The sequence below is a fragment of the Trachinotus anak genome, unplaced genomic scaffold (genome assembly GCF_046630095.1).
Source record: "Trachinotus anak isolate AG129_WGS33_773 ecotype Australia unplaced genomic scaffold, CSIRO_AGI_Tana_v1 ptg000007l, whole genome shotgun sequence".
In the NCBI taxonomy this organism is placed as follows: Eukaryota; Metazoa; Chordata; class Actinopteri; order Carangiformes; family Carangidae; genus Trachinotus; species Trachinotus anak.
In genome coordinates, this window is record NW_027273858.1 from 25,883,574 (window position 1) to 25,899,215 (window position 15,642).

At 43.9% G+C, this 15,642-nt stretch overlaps 1 protein-coding gene across 3 annotated transcripts in view; it reads right to left on the reverse strand.

Moving 5' to 3' along the window:
• The window catches only part of zswim8 (zinc finger, SWIM-type containing 8), a 32,490-nt gene that overhangs the window by 11,321 nt on the left and 5,527 nt on the right, over nucleotides 1-15,642 (reverse strand). For all 3 annotated transcript variants that reach the window (XM_071481619.1, XM_071481618.1, XM_071481620.1), the window contains 12 exons: nucleotides 9,685-9,838; nucleotides 7,562-7,656; nucleotides 7,127-7,299; nucleotides 6,605-6,712; nucleotides 6,387-6,468; nucleotides 5,869-5,989; nucleotides 5,095-5,296; nucleotides 4,130-4,305; nucleotides 2,617-3,943; nucleotides 2,013-2,144; nucleotides 1,582-1,761; nucleotides 124-307 (listed from right to left, as the gene is read on the reverse strand). In XM_071481619.1, the coding sequence (XP_071337720.1) occupies nucleotides 124-307; nucleotides 1,582-1,761; nucleotides 2,013-2,144; nucleotides 2,617-3,943; nucleotides 4,130-4,305; nucleotides 5,095-5,296; nucleotides 5,869-5,989; nucleotides 6,387-6,468; nucleotides 6,605-6,712; nucleotides 7,127-7,299; nucleotides 7,562-7,656; nucleotides 9,685-9,838 (2,934 nt within the window). The remainder of the gene's footprint in view (nucleotides 1-123; nucleotides 308-1,581; nucleotides 1,762-2,012; nucleotides 2,145-2,616; nucleotides 3,944-4,129; nucleotides 4,306-5,094; nucleotides 5,297-5,868; nucleotides 5,990-6,386; nucleotides 6,469-6,604; nucleotides 6,713-7,126; nucleotides 7,300-7,561; nucleotides 7,657-9,684; nucleotides 9,839-15,642) is intronic.

Consider the following 15,642-nt stretch of genomic DNA (forward strand, 5'->3'; position numbering starts at 1 on the left):
GATATCCATCCTCAACATTCAGTATCAGACAATATTGAAACTAGACAAAAGAAAAAAAAATCTGAATTGTTCAACCTTAGGTTTAAAATGTTGAGCTCCAGTTTAACAACAATAGATCCTTACCTGGGGTACACAGGACATCAAAGATGAAGCTGGCTAACATGAGAGGCAGCACAGGTCTGTAGTCACAGAAGTTTCCATCTCTGAGCTGCTCGGCTCTCTCTCTGATGGCTGACATCTCTACCAGGCCCAGAGGAATCTTCTTCAACAGAGCCACCACCTCTGACTCCTGGTAGGCCAGCTTCACCTGGTCAGCCCACACACAGGCAGTCAGTATGTGTGGTACATGTAACTCATTGCTTGGATATACCATATACAATACACATACATGGAGTTTATACAGGAATAAGGAAGCTCATTCCAAAATGACAACTCTGTTCAACTACACTCATAGCATTTGGCAAACACTCCTCTAAGGTCGAGTAGCAGAGCAGAGTCCTGCTCTGGGTTTCTTTTGATGATAAGATGCAAAAAGTGGATGCATTGGATAAAAAAAATATTCAGTTCTTCATTTGTGGGAAGGAAAGAATGAATTTAATGTTGGGGCCTAGAAATGAAGAGGCTTTGTTGTGCATCATTCTCCATCACTGCACCATCTCTCTCTCTCCCCTCATTTCCTGTCTTCTCTCCTCTGGTCTTAACTGTGGAGCAGCCCACCAACGTGTACAAAGGTAAAGAAGCTCAATTAGTCATTGACATCAATTCAATCAGGTATCGACACTGTGCCAGCTGTGTGTAAAACACACCACACTTTGGAGAGGTGCGATGCTGTCTGATGCTGTGCACTTCTGCCTGAGCAATCTGGACGTATCACTGAACGTTCCTTTTTTCTTTCCTTTTTTTTTTCTATCACTCATTTAACTGCACCAGATTAGATTATTGACAACAGCTAGAAATGTGCATGATTACATAAAAAGCAAGTTAGTACACCTACATCAGGCCAAATCAATGCTACAGGCCTGGGATTGTTTATTTTAGGGTTAAAATTGAATGAAATTAGGATTAAGAAATGATTAATCAAATAATAGAGAATTCAGCAATTTAATTAATTGATTAATTAATTAATTAATTAATCTGATTGCCTTCATTTGAATGCCTCAATGATTTGTCAAGAAAAAATAGTGAAAAAAATGTTTACATGTGATGATTGACATCATTATATCACCACAGACATCAAGACATGTCTCCTTTGTCTCTGAGAAGTTGCACTGGGCAGTTTTTAATTTAATAGCTCAAATAACTATAAAAAAAAAATAATAATAATAATCAGCAGATTCATTGATAACAACTTCATGAAACTGGGCTTATAAAGATTCTGGGGTCTTATAGTGGCAGGAACCCTCTCAACAAACGACCAGTCACCTACAGCAGGCAGCAGATCCTGCCTTGCACACACAATTTCATTCACCTTGATTTACAGTTAAGCATTAGATTATAATGAATGAACAAAACCGGTGTTTCATAGTGCAAGTACTTTGATACCAGATCAAATAAGTGTGTTTGTATGTGTGAGTGAGAGACCTCCAGAGCTTTGGTAGATGCTGGTGGTCTCTGGAGCTCCAGGGAGAACATGCCGGTGCTGAAGGCCAGGTTGTGGAGCTCCAGTCGTTCACTGAGAACCGTGAGGAGGAAGGCGGCTTTAGACAGCGTGTTGGTGGCTACCTGCGTCTGACGGCTTGTTGACACCTTGCTCTTCTTACCCTGCATCCAACAACAAGGGAAATAATGATGATGGAACATGAAAAACTTACACCTAAGAAGCAGATTTCCACTGAAATTCTTTCCTTATTTATAGTTATTATTATTACCAATGGACGTAGTAACACTGCCAATATATAACAGATATCAGAAGAACCTTGTGGCTTCCCTTCATGAAGAAAGGCTCAATATGGTACAACACAGTTCAAGAGACAGAAGTAGAGAAGAGAAGAATGTGACTTGTGACTGACTACCTTCGTCTGTGGCTGCTCCACTTTCAGGTCTGGAGGGTTGGCTAACAGGTCTCTAGCCAGCTCCACAGCCAGCCGGCACGCCTCATTACTGTAGCCATGAGCATGGAGGGCCTCGGCACACGCAAACAGCACCTGCACATACACACACAGATACAGTATTCAGGTCAATGAGAGGAGCAGCGGGGTTTCATCTCTGTGCTGCTGTGTCAGAGCCAGTCAGGTGTAAACACTATGCCAGTAGATGTACAATGAGCAAAGCAGTGGATTCTCCAGCAGTAGATCTGAACGGCCTCATCACTTTGATTTAAAAATCACAGATTCTGTTCGCTTGTGGAAAATACATTTGCATTTTCTACAACCTGGATCTTAATTGGAGTTTGGTCGATCCTTCCCATCACTTCAAATAACATTTTACTCACAAGCTTTGCTGTGAAGACAGATGCACACAGAGCAAGCCACTGGCAGGAATGCAGATTTTAATCTGATTGATTTTAACTCAGTTATCTGAACCACTTATTTGGCAGCAATGCACAACAGTCCAAATTCAAACTTCCATGTGAGCCAGCTGTGAACGGTTTAACCAACACTGGGTCTTCTTCCTTACCTCCATGCGTCCCTCCTGATCCAGCGGTTTGATCCCTGCAAAGATGTCTGGCTCCTCCTCCTGGTGATTGTCTGTCAGCTGTCTGTCGGCTCCCTCCTCTGAGGCAGCACTCAGGTAGTACGCCTGATAGTCGTCCTCACCCACGGCTTCTCCTCCTGCAGCTGCACCTGCCGCCTCTGCTCCTTGGATGGCTGGTCCACTTGGAGCTGCGGCACCGCTCCCTGCTGCTGTTGCTCCAGCAGACGCAGCCTCTCTGCGGCCCCTCGGTGCCTTGGCAGATGTTTGAGTGGTACCTGATCTTGCTGTAGTGCTGGAGGTGGAGGGCTGGTTACTGCCAGCTGAGTCTACATCTTCATCTCTGTTCTGGACGGACTCCATCTCCAACTCTGCTTCCTTTTCTGCAGTGCTGGGCATGTCCATCACACCCACCACTGTCTCCTTGGCAGGGAAGCAAAGTGGAGCAGGCTCTGCAACAGGAAGTGCGGCAGAGGTATGGCTGACACGCTTTGCTTCAAACGCCTTGCTCCCCCCACTGCCGCTGCTGTACTTGCGAGAGTCTCTGAGCAATGGGCTCGGGGAGGGCAGCATCTCTGGTGGCGGGGGGAGGAACTCAAAAGTGTTGCTGGCCTCAGCCCCCAGAGCCAGACTGCACCCATCATCCAGGCTGAGCTCAGCCATGTCAGGCTCCAGGGAGCTGTCCTCACTGCTGGTTCTCCTCTTGGTGCTGGCATGCTTACCACTGGCTAACCCTCCACTTCCTCCAGGGCCTCCTACAGAGGCCCCCTTTCCACCTCCCTGCGTCAGCTTCAGCTTCCCTCCAGAGGAGGAGCCTGGCCCTTTGTACATGCACTTCCCTCCTCCATCTTCCAGGGAAAGAGAGACGCTCCCCCCAAGACGGACCAACATCCCTCCCCCTCCGCTCACTGACAGACCCTTCCTCTTGGTCAGAATGGTCTCCTTGGGTCGCACTGCCACCTCCTGTTGAGACAATCCACTTCCTCTTCCTTTAAAATCTCCCCCAGCTATGCCCTCAGCTCTCCCCCCTCCCCCTGGTTCAGGAGGTTCTCCACCCCCTCCTGCAGCAGCTTTGAGTCCCCTCTGATTCTGCACTGCCCTGGACCAGCAAAATGTGGCACTCTTCTTATCGGCACTACAGTAGGTGATGCCCTCCAGTGGGTAGGCAACCTCCCAGTTAAAGTAGCAGGACTCCACAGCAGGCTTGAAGCCCTGGAACAGTTTGTCCAGGGACTTGCGATGTTGCCCCCGCTTCACGATCTCGATAACCTTGAGGTGCCACTGCTTCAGCTGGCCTGCCAGTTCCAGACGCCTGGAGGAGAGCATACACAGCCTTTATTTATCACTCCAGTCCCTACTTAATATTCACTGCCATCTTAACTGTGTTAATTGATAAATGTACTAATATTACAAAACCTTTCCATGGGTTTTATCATATTTCATATTTTATCATATTATGACCAAATAAAAAGTCCATAACCAGAGCCTGGTGTCTGACCTGCAGGGGCTCATCGTGGGGTCGAGCACCGCCAGCCTCCAGAGCACCACCATCTCATCACACATGCTGGCACAGGCGTGAGCCGCCACCTCCGACTGGCCATTGCTGCGCCCGGTGTGACCACTGGCGCTGCTGTGGGACGCTGACGTCCGAACACTGTACCACCAGCTGATTATCTGAACACACACAGTCAGACAACTCAGTGAGGTGTGTGTCTGTGTGTGTGTCTATGTGTGTGTGTTAAAGAGTGTACAGCACACAGCTGAGGTCACCACGTTTCCAGACCCAGATCAACAACCTATAAATTATTGAGAATTTGACGGAGCGTTATGGCTTCATGGTACTGGTCATGTGACGCTACTCAGCCAATCACTGCGACGCTGGTCAGTGAATGAGATACACACAAAGGTTGGGAGAAAAGATGAGAGTCAAAGAAATAAGTGGGGAAAGGTGGGGGTGTGGGGTACACAGTAAGAGAAAATGAGGTCAAAGCTGTTCAGTTATTCAGTTGCTGTGTTGAGACTGTTTATCATGAAAATGGCTGCAACTGGTAAGATGGAAAATGGAGTTAATGAAGCAGAAACAGGGAAACTGAAGCTACAAGTTTTATTTAATTTTTGGAAAATTAAGCATGTTACTTTGAGATGAGCTCTGTTATGATGTAAATGGCAAATAGACTCGCTTATACAGCTGTTTACTCAAGCCCTTTACATTACAAGCCACATTCACAGAGCAATTTCTTCCTGGTGTTTGTAATATTTTCCCACAGATTTTAAACATAAGCCTCAAAAATCACAGAAAAGACTGCAACATGTATTACAATCCTAAATGTGAGGACTATTCACATGTGCTGGGTGGGTTCTGTACTCTCCCACATTAACAGCAACATGTCGTGCCTGGAGATGTTTAATCTTCTCAGTGGATTACTCTCAGCAGCTGGAGCTCGTGTCATGTTGGGTTCGTACCTGCTCGTAGGTGAGGCACTGCTCCGTGAGGATCTCGAGCAGCGGGGCCGCGTTGCTGTCTCGTCTCTTGAACATCTCTCTGACGATGGACAGAAGGTTCCAGATTCCTTCTGGCTCTCGGCCCCTAAGGGGTCGCAGCAGACACGCCCACTCGGCAGCAGCTGGCGGCTCCGTGGACGACAGGTACATGGAGTTTACATCACTGTGAATAAAAAACACACAAAACACAGATTTTAGTCAAGTAACGCCGAGATGAATTAGCCAGAAAGAAAGAGTGAGTGAAAGTAAAACAGAGTTAAAATAAAGTGATAATAAACTACATTTGTTCAGATATGTCATTCAGGATAAGGGTTTAGCTATTTCCTGTCTTTCTGATGCTCTATGGCACAGAGGTTTGAATGCACAGACAATATTTCTTAACAGAATAACAAGTACTCCTATAGCCTTCCCTCAGTGTGACTGCATTCAATTCAGATTCCAGGAAGTGTTATGGATAAGTTAGCTGAGACAGCAGCAGTTTGAGAGCTGTCTGTCTACCCAGGCTGCACTGAGACACACGGCCTGTAAACAACTGGAAAACACAGCTGCAGTACTTCCTTCCTTTTACTCTGGGTCTGTGTCTTATTTAAACAAAAGGCTGACATGTAAAACTAGCTCCATATTTAGAGACTGAAGTGAATGTGTGGAAGGGGTTAGAGGAGTGTTTGAGAATAGGTCTGAAGAAAAGTTTAGCTAAAGCCTTTGAGAAATGTGTTTACTGTGTTGGACACGTACCTGAAGACAACAGGTGAAGGCCCACAGAACTTGTGCAGAGTTTTTTTGATGTTGTCGCTGAGGGTGGATTCATCCAAATACCAGGTGCTCTGGTCAGACGCTGAAGGGCCTGCTGTTGGGTCTACACACACACACAAGATTAAGTCTAGAGGTGAACAAACTTAAAATCAGCTGTGGTTTTAAGGAAAATTCTCTCTTTTCTCCAATTAAAGAAACATTTTGTAGTTAGACAGAGGCTCTGAGAGGTGAATTACATCTCCTGCCACAACAATAGCATTCCTCTCTCCATGGACACAACACTAGAGTAAACACATCCTCCTTGCAAGAACAAAGGGACAGTGTACAGGAAACATCACTGCCACCTAGCTGCAGAAATATGGAATAATACAGAGTGAAACTGATCCACTGCTCTCCTGTGGGCATCATGTTAGGCTGTGTATATCAGGAACAGACATGCACAGAGAGAACAAGTTAATGCTTGGACAACCAACTGCATATGTTCATTACTGTTACCGTACCTGGAGCTCCACACACTGTGTTGATGGCAGTAGACTGAGAAGACAGCAGCTCGTCCAGCAGCCGTTGGGCTGTAGGTAGGATCTGGAATACAAATCTGAATTAATACCCAACTTGCTTTGTCAGATATATGAGATGTCAATCACATACATGTGTCCTTGGTTTTTCATCAATGGTTTGGTTTATAAAGAGAACAACTGGTTCAGGACATGGACTTTACCTGCTGAGGCAGCTCACTGATGAGGTACTGGGCGAACTTTTGGAGCTGGTCCCGCTGCAGCCTGGACAAAGACTCAGAGACTGGTGCCCTCAGACACACTGCTGATGCCTGCACACACACACATGCACACACACACGCACACACGTGCACTGCAATTAGCACCAACATTAAATTCACAGTTAACAAGTAATATATCCACAGATTGCAAAGTATGTGTCTTCAAGTTGCTTATTTTTTCTGAACCAACAGTACAAAACCCCAAGCTGTGCAATTTACAGTGATATCAAAAAGAAAAGTAAGAAAACATCTGCATTTAAGAAACTGTGATTGCTTTTGCCATATTTCATGACAATATCTTAAAAGAACTGTGGTTGTTAGACAACTGATCAGTTTGACACCCCTCGCCCTCATCTGATGATGATGCGCCTCATACATCATGTGATCTGTCAGTATGTTTCTATGGTTTTCTCTTGATCAGATCATTCGATTTGATAAAATTCCTTTGTGTCGACACAAACTCACATTGTGGATCCTGAAGAGGCAGAGCGCCACCACGTGGGCGCACCATTTGGCCCCAGCGCCGCAGGTGCAGCTACAGGAAGTGATGCGGCAGCGATCAAACATGACCGCCACATTGTAGGCTCCTTTAGACTGACCGGCCTGGCTGGTCACCACTGTAGCACTGAGATGGAAGCCTGATGAAAGAGAGACAAACAGACAATCAAAGAATTACAGAAGAGAACAAAACAAAACCACGGTCTTCCTTCTGTGATGCATTTCATTTAACTCACTCAATTTCATGTTTTTCATCATACAATTTACCCAAACTGCACATGTCATCATTATAAGCTCAAGTCTAGTTAATTATTAACTACACTGTATAAACTACACTGTATAAAGTTACAGTTTAAAGTAGGAATGAAAACTGTCTCTATGGTAAACGACAACCCAACCCACCGATCTGCAGGGGGTCTTTGACAGCTCTGATCCTGTAGAGCTGCTCTCCACGTTGGAATTCATCTGGACTCCCATTAGCCAGGCAGGAATATAACCTGAGGCAGGAGGAGGACAGAGACAGGTGGAGGGACAGCAGAGCCACGGGAGGGGTGAGAGAGACAAGGGGAAAAGATGTGAGGGAAAGAGATTAGTAGGAAAAAGTGGATCATAAAGTATGAGGTATATCTACACTGATGAGCCTTGTTCATCCATCTGTCTGATTTCTAAACCATGTTCAGGGCTGTGGTGGGTTGAAGCCTATTCCAGAACACAGTGGGCAAGAGGTAAGGTACACCCAGGACAGACTGGCTCAGGTGCAGATATCCCCCACTGCCATTCAAGAAAACAGGAGTTACTTCTTGGGAGGAAGTTGACACTTTTAGATAGTAAGACTGTCCAGGAGGAAACATCAGAAGCTTCGTCCTTCGCACGCAGCACGCCATCTTACAGCATCAACGAAATGGAAGAAGAAGGCCTACCCAGCATCTCTTAACATTCTGGCCTCATCTTCTGTGTTTGAGGGGAAGTTGGATTCTGACTAACAGACTCTCAACCTGTTCAGGTTTGTGCAAATGTGTGTGATGAATATGAGGGAAATTAATGATAACGCACATTCAATGCAAAATGCAAAGTGAGGGTTGAGTTCTGAGACTCACTTCCACTTTGTATTTGGTTCCTGTTTAGCTCACACTTATGTAGCCTTTTATGTCAAAACTCTTTTAAAGCAGAAAAGAACAATGTATGAGACATTGAGATAATGTTAGCAGGTCTTCACTTTCAACTGCTGCTGACTGTCACTTTCATGTATCACTCGTCAGTAGCTGACATTCAGGCCATCAGTAACTTCACAACAGGCCAAATGAAATCTTTGTCTGTGGTCTGGTTGATGTTCTCTCTGCAGATCATCTGTGATGGAAAATCAACATAACTATGAAACAACACTGTAAGACAGGAGCGGGCTGTACGTTTTGATGCATTAAAAATTAACAGTCAACTGTTACTAACTACAGGCTTTTGTTTACAACCATTTTGTGCTTAAGAGATTCAAGCCAGACTGGCTGTGAGTCTTGTGGCTCCCTGGACACACACATCCTGGACAGAACAGCAGCAGAGTTAGAAAGCGATGGAGACACTTGCTGTGGACATTTCCTGTAAGGCTTTATTTATATCGAGTTTCCTAGGAGCACAAACATAAACATCTCTTATGGTCCTCAGGGGGATGCCTTTGTTCACAGTACATAATACACAGGACTGGTTAAGTGCAGCTGGTCAGCATCACTGTTATCATTATGTTAGTCTAACATCCTGATTACCCAGACAGACTGTGTTTTTATTGGATTATTTACAAGTGTCACAGCTCAGCAAGCGTAGCTGGCACTTGAGGAAACTGTCTGGCAAAATAAAAAGTTCCTTTATATTTCAGGCATGCAGTATGGGATTTTTGTCTCCCCCATCAGGCAAATAGACACAAATGGCACTGTCCAACAAGGAAAAGCCACACAAGTGTGTTTGTAACCACCCATTACTGTGATCCTTCCTCTGAATGCTGAGTTTCTTTTTTATCTGGAGCATCACAAACTATTCTTTCACCACACCCCTCGTGGCTGAAGCCTACTCCACCTCTGTTGTTAGGGTGGCTCTGCTATTCAGCTCTGGCAAACCAATTATTGCTGGTTAACATAAAACGCATCACTACTGGTGTGCCAACGTGGGAACTTAATCAGCAATGTGTGAACTTGTTTGGCAGCAGCTTGAATATAAAACAGTCAACAGTCATCTATACAGTTATCCATACACCTTGACATCACACCTACATTTTGTTATGTTGCATAGGGGTAGATTTCAGAAAATTAGCTACCGCAGGATGGAAGGTGTCTTTAGGCCCATTTTCACATGAGACAAACAACAATGAACAAGATATATCAGAAATATTTAAAAAATCTCTTTTCTTAGGAAATAGGGAACACACAGCTGACTGGGCATCAGCAAGCTGTACTTGTCTCTTCACCTGTCAGTAGTTTACAGGATGCCAGCAACAGATCTGTAATCAGAGGTGAAGAAAAAACTTTTTTCTGTGATCTCACCTGATGTCCTCTTCGTTTTCGGGGAAGCTCCAGTAGGCGATGCGAAGTTGGAGCTGTTCTGGGACGGGGGGGTAGACCTTCTCCACCACCTCAAATGGGATGTGGAACGCTACCTGCTTCGCTGACAGCTCCACCAGTGGTATCACCTGACCATCTGAGGAAGACCACAGAGGAGAGGAAGATCAGCTCAGTCAGCCGGACGGCAGTGGAGGTTCAGGTACAATGTGTATTTACAGTCCTTCGCTCTGGTGTCACATTATTTAAAGCTGCAAGCTGAAAAGTGTCTCTCTGTGCACAGCCAGCACCACTGCCAGATGTGGTTTGGTGTGATCAGAGGTGTGTGCTGTTGCACCTGTAACCATGCCCAGCAGTGATATCACCATGTACAAAAAGAACTGGAGGTCCAACCATGGACCTGTGTCAGGTTTATATCATATTCAGACACCTGGTTTTGCAGGGTCACCTTGTATTGTATCTCAGGCCTGTAAGTCAGTATGTCTAATACTCAGGTATTAGACATACAGGGACTCTAGCAGCTCTGATCAATGTGTTTTTTGAGGCAGAATGTGTGAGCTGTGCTGCTCTGTTAGTTGTTTGAGGATCATGCTGCTCAACGGACAGCTTTTCACTCCAGCCTGTTCAGACTGGGTTTGTTTGGGTTTTTTTGTTTTTTTAATGTATGAATATACATATCAAGCAGGACCCGATCACATCTGTTCACCAATCATCAATCTGTTTCAGATTGGTTCCAAGGGTTATAATGACACTCATAATCTTTCCTCTGGCACCAGCCTGTGGACAAAGCATGTTGGGCTGAATTTGTGTGAAAACAAAGAAACCAAACCAGTGTGAAAGTTGGAACTTTGTACACCAAAGCAGCACCTTGAAAAACTTGTAGAGAAAGTGATCCAATGCACAATCTGCTACTACACCAGCTTGAAGCCAGAGGACTTGGCTTTGTCAATGACAGATTTCAACATGATCAATATTTGTAAAAAGTGTGACTTATGAAGAAATCTAAATCATTGTGTGTGTGTGTCTACTGAAAAAAGAGCAGCATAAGCACAATGACAGGAGTCTTACTGAGTGCACAGTGGTCTGCCACTGAGAGAAGAAAAAGTGATGGGTCTCAGATTACAGACCTCATTTCCAAGCCACTACTTGTGCTGCTGTTTACCATATATGGAGGAAAGCACTCCGTTCATATGATGCCATCATTGGTGTAAAGGCTCAGGGGCTGATGGTTACAGGCCATGGGAAACTCATCAAGGCAAGAAAACTAGCATCACTCATATGTGTGTGTAATCAGTGAGCTAAGCCATAGTGTGACAAAAAGCCCACACAAGTTTAAACCCAGCTGTTTGCTCAAGTGCATTAGTTGAAAAAAATGACTGCTCATTTTGTCAGTTCCCTCGTGACAGGGACAGGTTAGCTTAAACAACACCTTCTATGCTGTAGACGACAAAAGACAAAAGTATAAAATATAGAAACCTGCATTGTGACAAGCAGCAAAATGCTGTGTCAAAAATCATCATGTTGATGTGAGTGTATCCAAGCAAATCTTGTACTTTCATCAGAGAACTGAGACTGCTCTCATCTCAGTCCTAATCCTACTGAATCTGGGTAATGACTCTGACATGATTGACTATACAGAGCTACTATAGAGAGTGAAAAGCTGCAGTGTCCTGCAGTGGATCAAGTCCTGTTTCACGACAGAAGTCCTTATATTCAATGAACATAATGAGCTCATCTCTGGGCCTCTGTCATTTAAGGTTTGCTTACTTCCTTTTGGCCATAGAACTAAGCATGAATGGCTAATTTGCCTCCTTATAGTAGTCTATAGCCTACAAATTAATAATTCACTATTTTAAAAAGAAAATCCCATAATTCTCACTGGCAGCTTTAACGGTTCATGTCAGCAGTGCCATTCAATAATCAAAGTAGCCAGCTGTAATTAAAAGTCAATAATGAAACCTTTCTTTGGTGATACAGTGGAAGAAGGGAGCTGACAGACAGTCCTGACTGACAGTCCTGTACTTTTCCAACAGCTTGAGGAGGATAAACTTTATCCAGCTGCATTTACCACTCAACATACAAATAAACAATGTTTGTATGGGAATGTTTTTAACTTTCTGCGGATTTTGTGAACTCATTAGACAGTTCAGCCTTTTCCTTTGTTTTTCACAGTTAAATCAAACAATTCATGTTAAAATTACATACATCTTACTAGAGCGGCAATCGAGCGATTAGTTAATTGCTCACAACTTTGACAATCAACTAATCATTTAAATCAATGATTCCAGATTCTCCAATGTGAGGATTAACTGCTGGTCTCCGTTTTATATCATAAAAGTAATCTCATCTTTAGGTCTATTGAAAAACTTTTTCTGGAGCTTTCAATCACATCTCAGTGATGGAGTTTGTGGGTTTTTGTTTTTACCATTTTCTGTCGATTCATCAATTAAACAATGAATTGCAGAAATAATCATTTAGAGCCCTACATGTTCTTTTAAACAGCTGCATTGTTGGTGTTTTTACCTCAGAGCAGTATTGTATCTATATTTATGCAGCATATGTTATGTTTCAGCCTCAGTATAATGTGCAGTAATCTCTGTACTGCTGAAGCAGATTTTCTGTAAGTAATTCAAGAAATAAATGTCAACAACATTAATCTTTTTGTAAAATAGTCTTTTTTTTATTGTGACTAACAATAACATTACTCTTGTATTACTGCTCATTTTTCTAAAAGGCTGAAAGGTGCCACATAATGCAATGATTTCCTTTTGTGAAACAGCACAAGGATTACAAGTAAACTACTAAATCTGCAGGACTGTATTTAAGTCACTATCTTCTGAAATTGGTGACAGTCCTGTCAAACTCCAGCCTGACTGACCAGATGCCTTAATTCAATTCCTGCTAATCAGTCCTCCAAGAACGTGCTGACATCATGTCTCTGTTGTGTATATTACAATATCAGTTCATAGTAAGAAACTGGGACAGTCTGGCTGTCTGTCAGTGAAGAACTCAAGCCTGAAGAGAGAGAGGTGGCTGGGTAGTAACAGAGTTCATGTGGCCAGCCTGTGATTGGCTGTTGTGGGTGAATGGCAGCTTGCTGTCCACCAATCAGCTCCCCCCACAGAGAGACACCACTACAACAGCTGTTCCTTTGTAGCTGGCCCAGCGAAGAGCTGAGGTCTCATTCACTCTTTTCACTGGTTCACTGGCTCTCTCACTGCCTTCCTCCCCCCCGTCCATTTCTCTCCAGAGGGTGCACTCCATTAGTAGGCTGACGAACACCTGTGGTGCGCTGGATGGGACATTCTGCTCACTATTTAAAAGCTGCCTCTGCTGTTACACACACCGGATCCTCTGCTCTGGTCAAGTGGTGTGGAGGTTTATTTTGACCACTCAGCTGATACAAAAACACCAAACTGATCTACAAGCCCTCCTCGGTCGATGAATTATTGATTGATCTATCTATCTATATTTTGGTCTGTGACTTAAGTAAATGAACAAAGCAGGGATATCTACTTCTGTTGTGAATCTCCCACGAACAGTTTCTGCCACATGAAGCTAATTGGATTGGTGTAACAGCCATGCTGTCTTTCCCCCCCTCCTCTCACCGGTAAAGGTTTCCCCTCCATTTCAAACACACACTCAGGCTGCTCTGAACAGCCTCTGTCCTGGTGGGAGGAAATGGAGTTAACCCACTCTCTTCAAAGGAAGAGTTTAGTTACAAAATATGCTTCTGTGTCAAAGTGTCTGATATTTTTTTTTAAATAAAACTACGACTTTGGTATCACAGATATCCTCTGTGCAGCACTGCCTGATAGCAGGTTTGTGATTTGCTTTTGTTTTTTTTGTTTTTAAACCATTGCTTTTATTTTAGTGTGTGACAGATTAGGTTCTTATTTTTCAGCATGATGATGCAGTGGTAAGCACTGTCATCTCACAGCAACAAGGGTCTGCAAACAGTAGCTGATATATCGTTATCTGATAACTTTAAGCCTCAAATATCGACATCAGTCTCAAAAATTCAGCACTGAGCTCTAATGCCTGTATTATAATAATAATAATATATAGCCCCTTTCACACTGGACAAAAGACCCACTAACACTTGCTAACCTGGCTTTAGTCATCATTGTCAAAGTTTGCAATCAGCATCCAGTCCCGGGTCAGAGTTGGCTCCAGCTCCCACCAGCAGTGATAGAAAGGTGACACCAGCACCATACCAACAGGTGAACACACTGAACACACCTGTCACCTGCCCAGCATGGGGCTGTTAGGCTACACACAGCACCGCATGGCTATGCTAATGGTGCCAGCCATGCAGGCCCACTGTGACAAGGATGAGCATTTCACCTGATTTCACACAGTACATACCTGCCCGTACCATACTTGTTCCCCTCCCCCTGTGCACACACCTGTCCCTGAACATGTGGATATGCTCCTTTTTCGTCATGGCAATTGATGTGATAGAGCAATTCTCTTCTAATCTTTTTTCTTCTCAGCTTTGAGAAGGTGAACCTTCAGTTCTATTTGGCATAGATGACCAGTCTCTTTACAAACTGACTGCGGCCAAATACTTCAGCCTGACAGCTACCACACATCCCTCTGGACATTAACCCAAGTATCAAAAAAATTCATGTTAACTCTGAGAAAGTCACGACACTTACAGCAATAACCTTTAAAAAGCAGTGGGCTGACTGCTGGAACTCGATGAGAGGAATCAGAGAGATGCATCATTATTGCAGTAAGGCACTGCCTCACAACAGCCACCTATCAGAGGGCTTCACTAACCAATATTGTTAGAAATATTATGTCAAATGATTACTTGTAATGTGAAAGTGACTAACCTACAGACAATTCTCACCAACTCTATATAAACTGAGCCTCTGAGTCTCTCTCTAAGTCCGGTTTGATTGTGTCTGTACTGTCATCATTGTTTTCAGCAGCAGTTGTTACTCTGAAAAAGCCACTGAACACTACAGCACCAAGCAGCCAGTTAGAGAGCCGCTGGTGAACATAGTGGAGCGTTCAGCAGCTGAGGAGCCTGACATCCTTCTCCGGGGCTGGTGGAGACCAAACTAGAGTTAAAACGAGAGTGAATGTTGAACTTAGATTCATCAGGTGGACATAAACACCACTCTCCAATCGGAATCTAAAACTGACTTGAATCTGATGGTGGTGGAAGTAGAGAATCTGTTTGCTTCCACCCCTTCACCAGCTATTCATGAGATCAGTATCTGAATGCATTATCTACATAATGACTCTGGTCACAGGCTTTGACATTAACACCTGCTATTAATACACATCCTCATTATCTTTATTCCAGCCAGTGTGATTATGTGGGCAGAGCTGGCAGATTGGTCAACACAGACAGTGGTGTATCAGGTCAAGGGAAGTGATCTAGATCAGTCTTGAGGGACTGCTATGACAGTGAAGTAATAGTAATGGTGATGTGACAGAGTCATACACACAACCAAAGGCACTCCTAAGCTATTTATTAGTAGCCTTGCTAACTGGGCTAATGACCTCGTCCAGGTGTCTGGCCAATCACATTCTGATCGCAAAGCATTCATCGTACATTTGCACCAGATGAGATATCCAGATACAGATCTTATGTTAGTACCTGACGGAAATGTGCTCTGTAAAACGATAATATGTCAGATGTTATGAATGTTTGTCTCTTCCCTCCTTCCTTTGTACCTCACTAAGAAGCCAGTAAGAAATGATCAATAATATCCTGCACATTTTGATGAAGGTGTCTTGAATCTTTGATACAGTAGGAGAGCTGTGATGCCTTACAACAGTCATATCACTATTTATTACTGCAGCCTGTGCAGGATAAAGACTTAGCTCTCGCTCCCCCATCACAACATCAACTATACATGTGAACTAAAACACACAATTCACCAAAGCAGTATTTGTTTCCTTGTCTTGAGCAACGGAATTTTT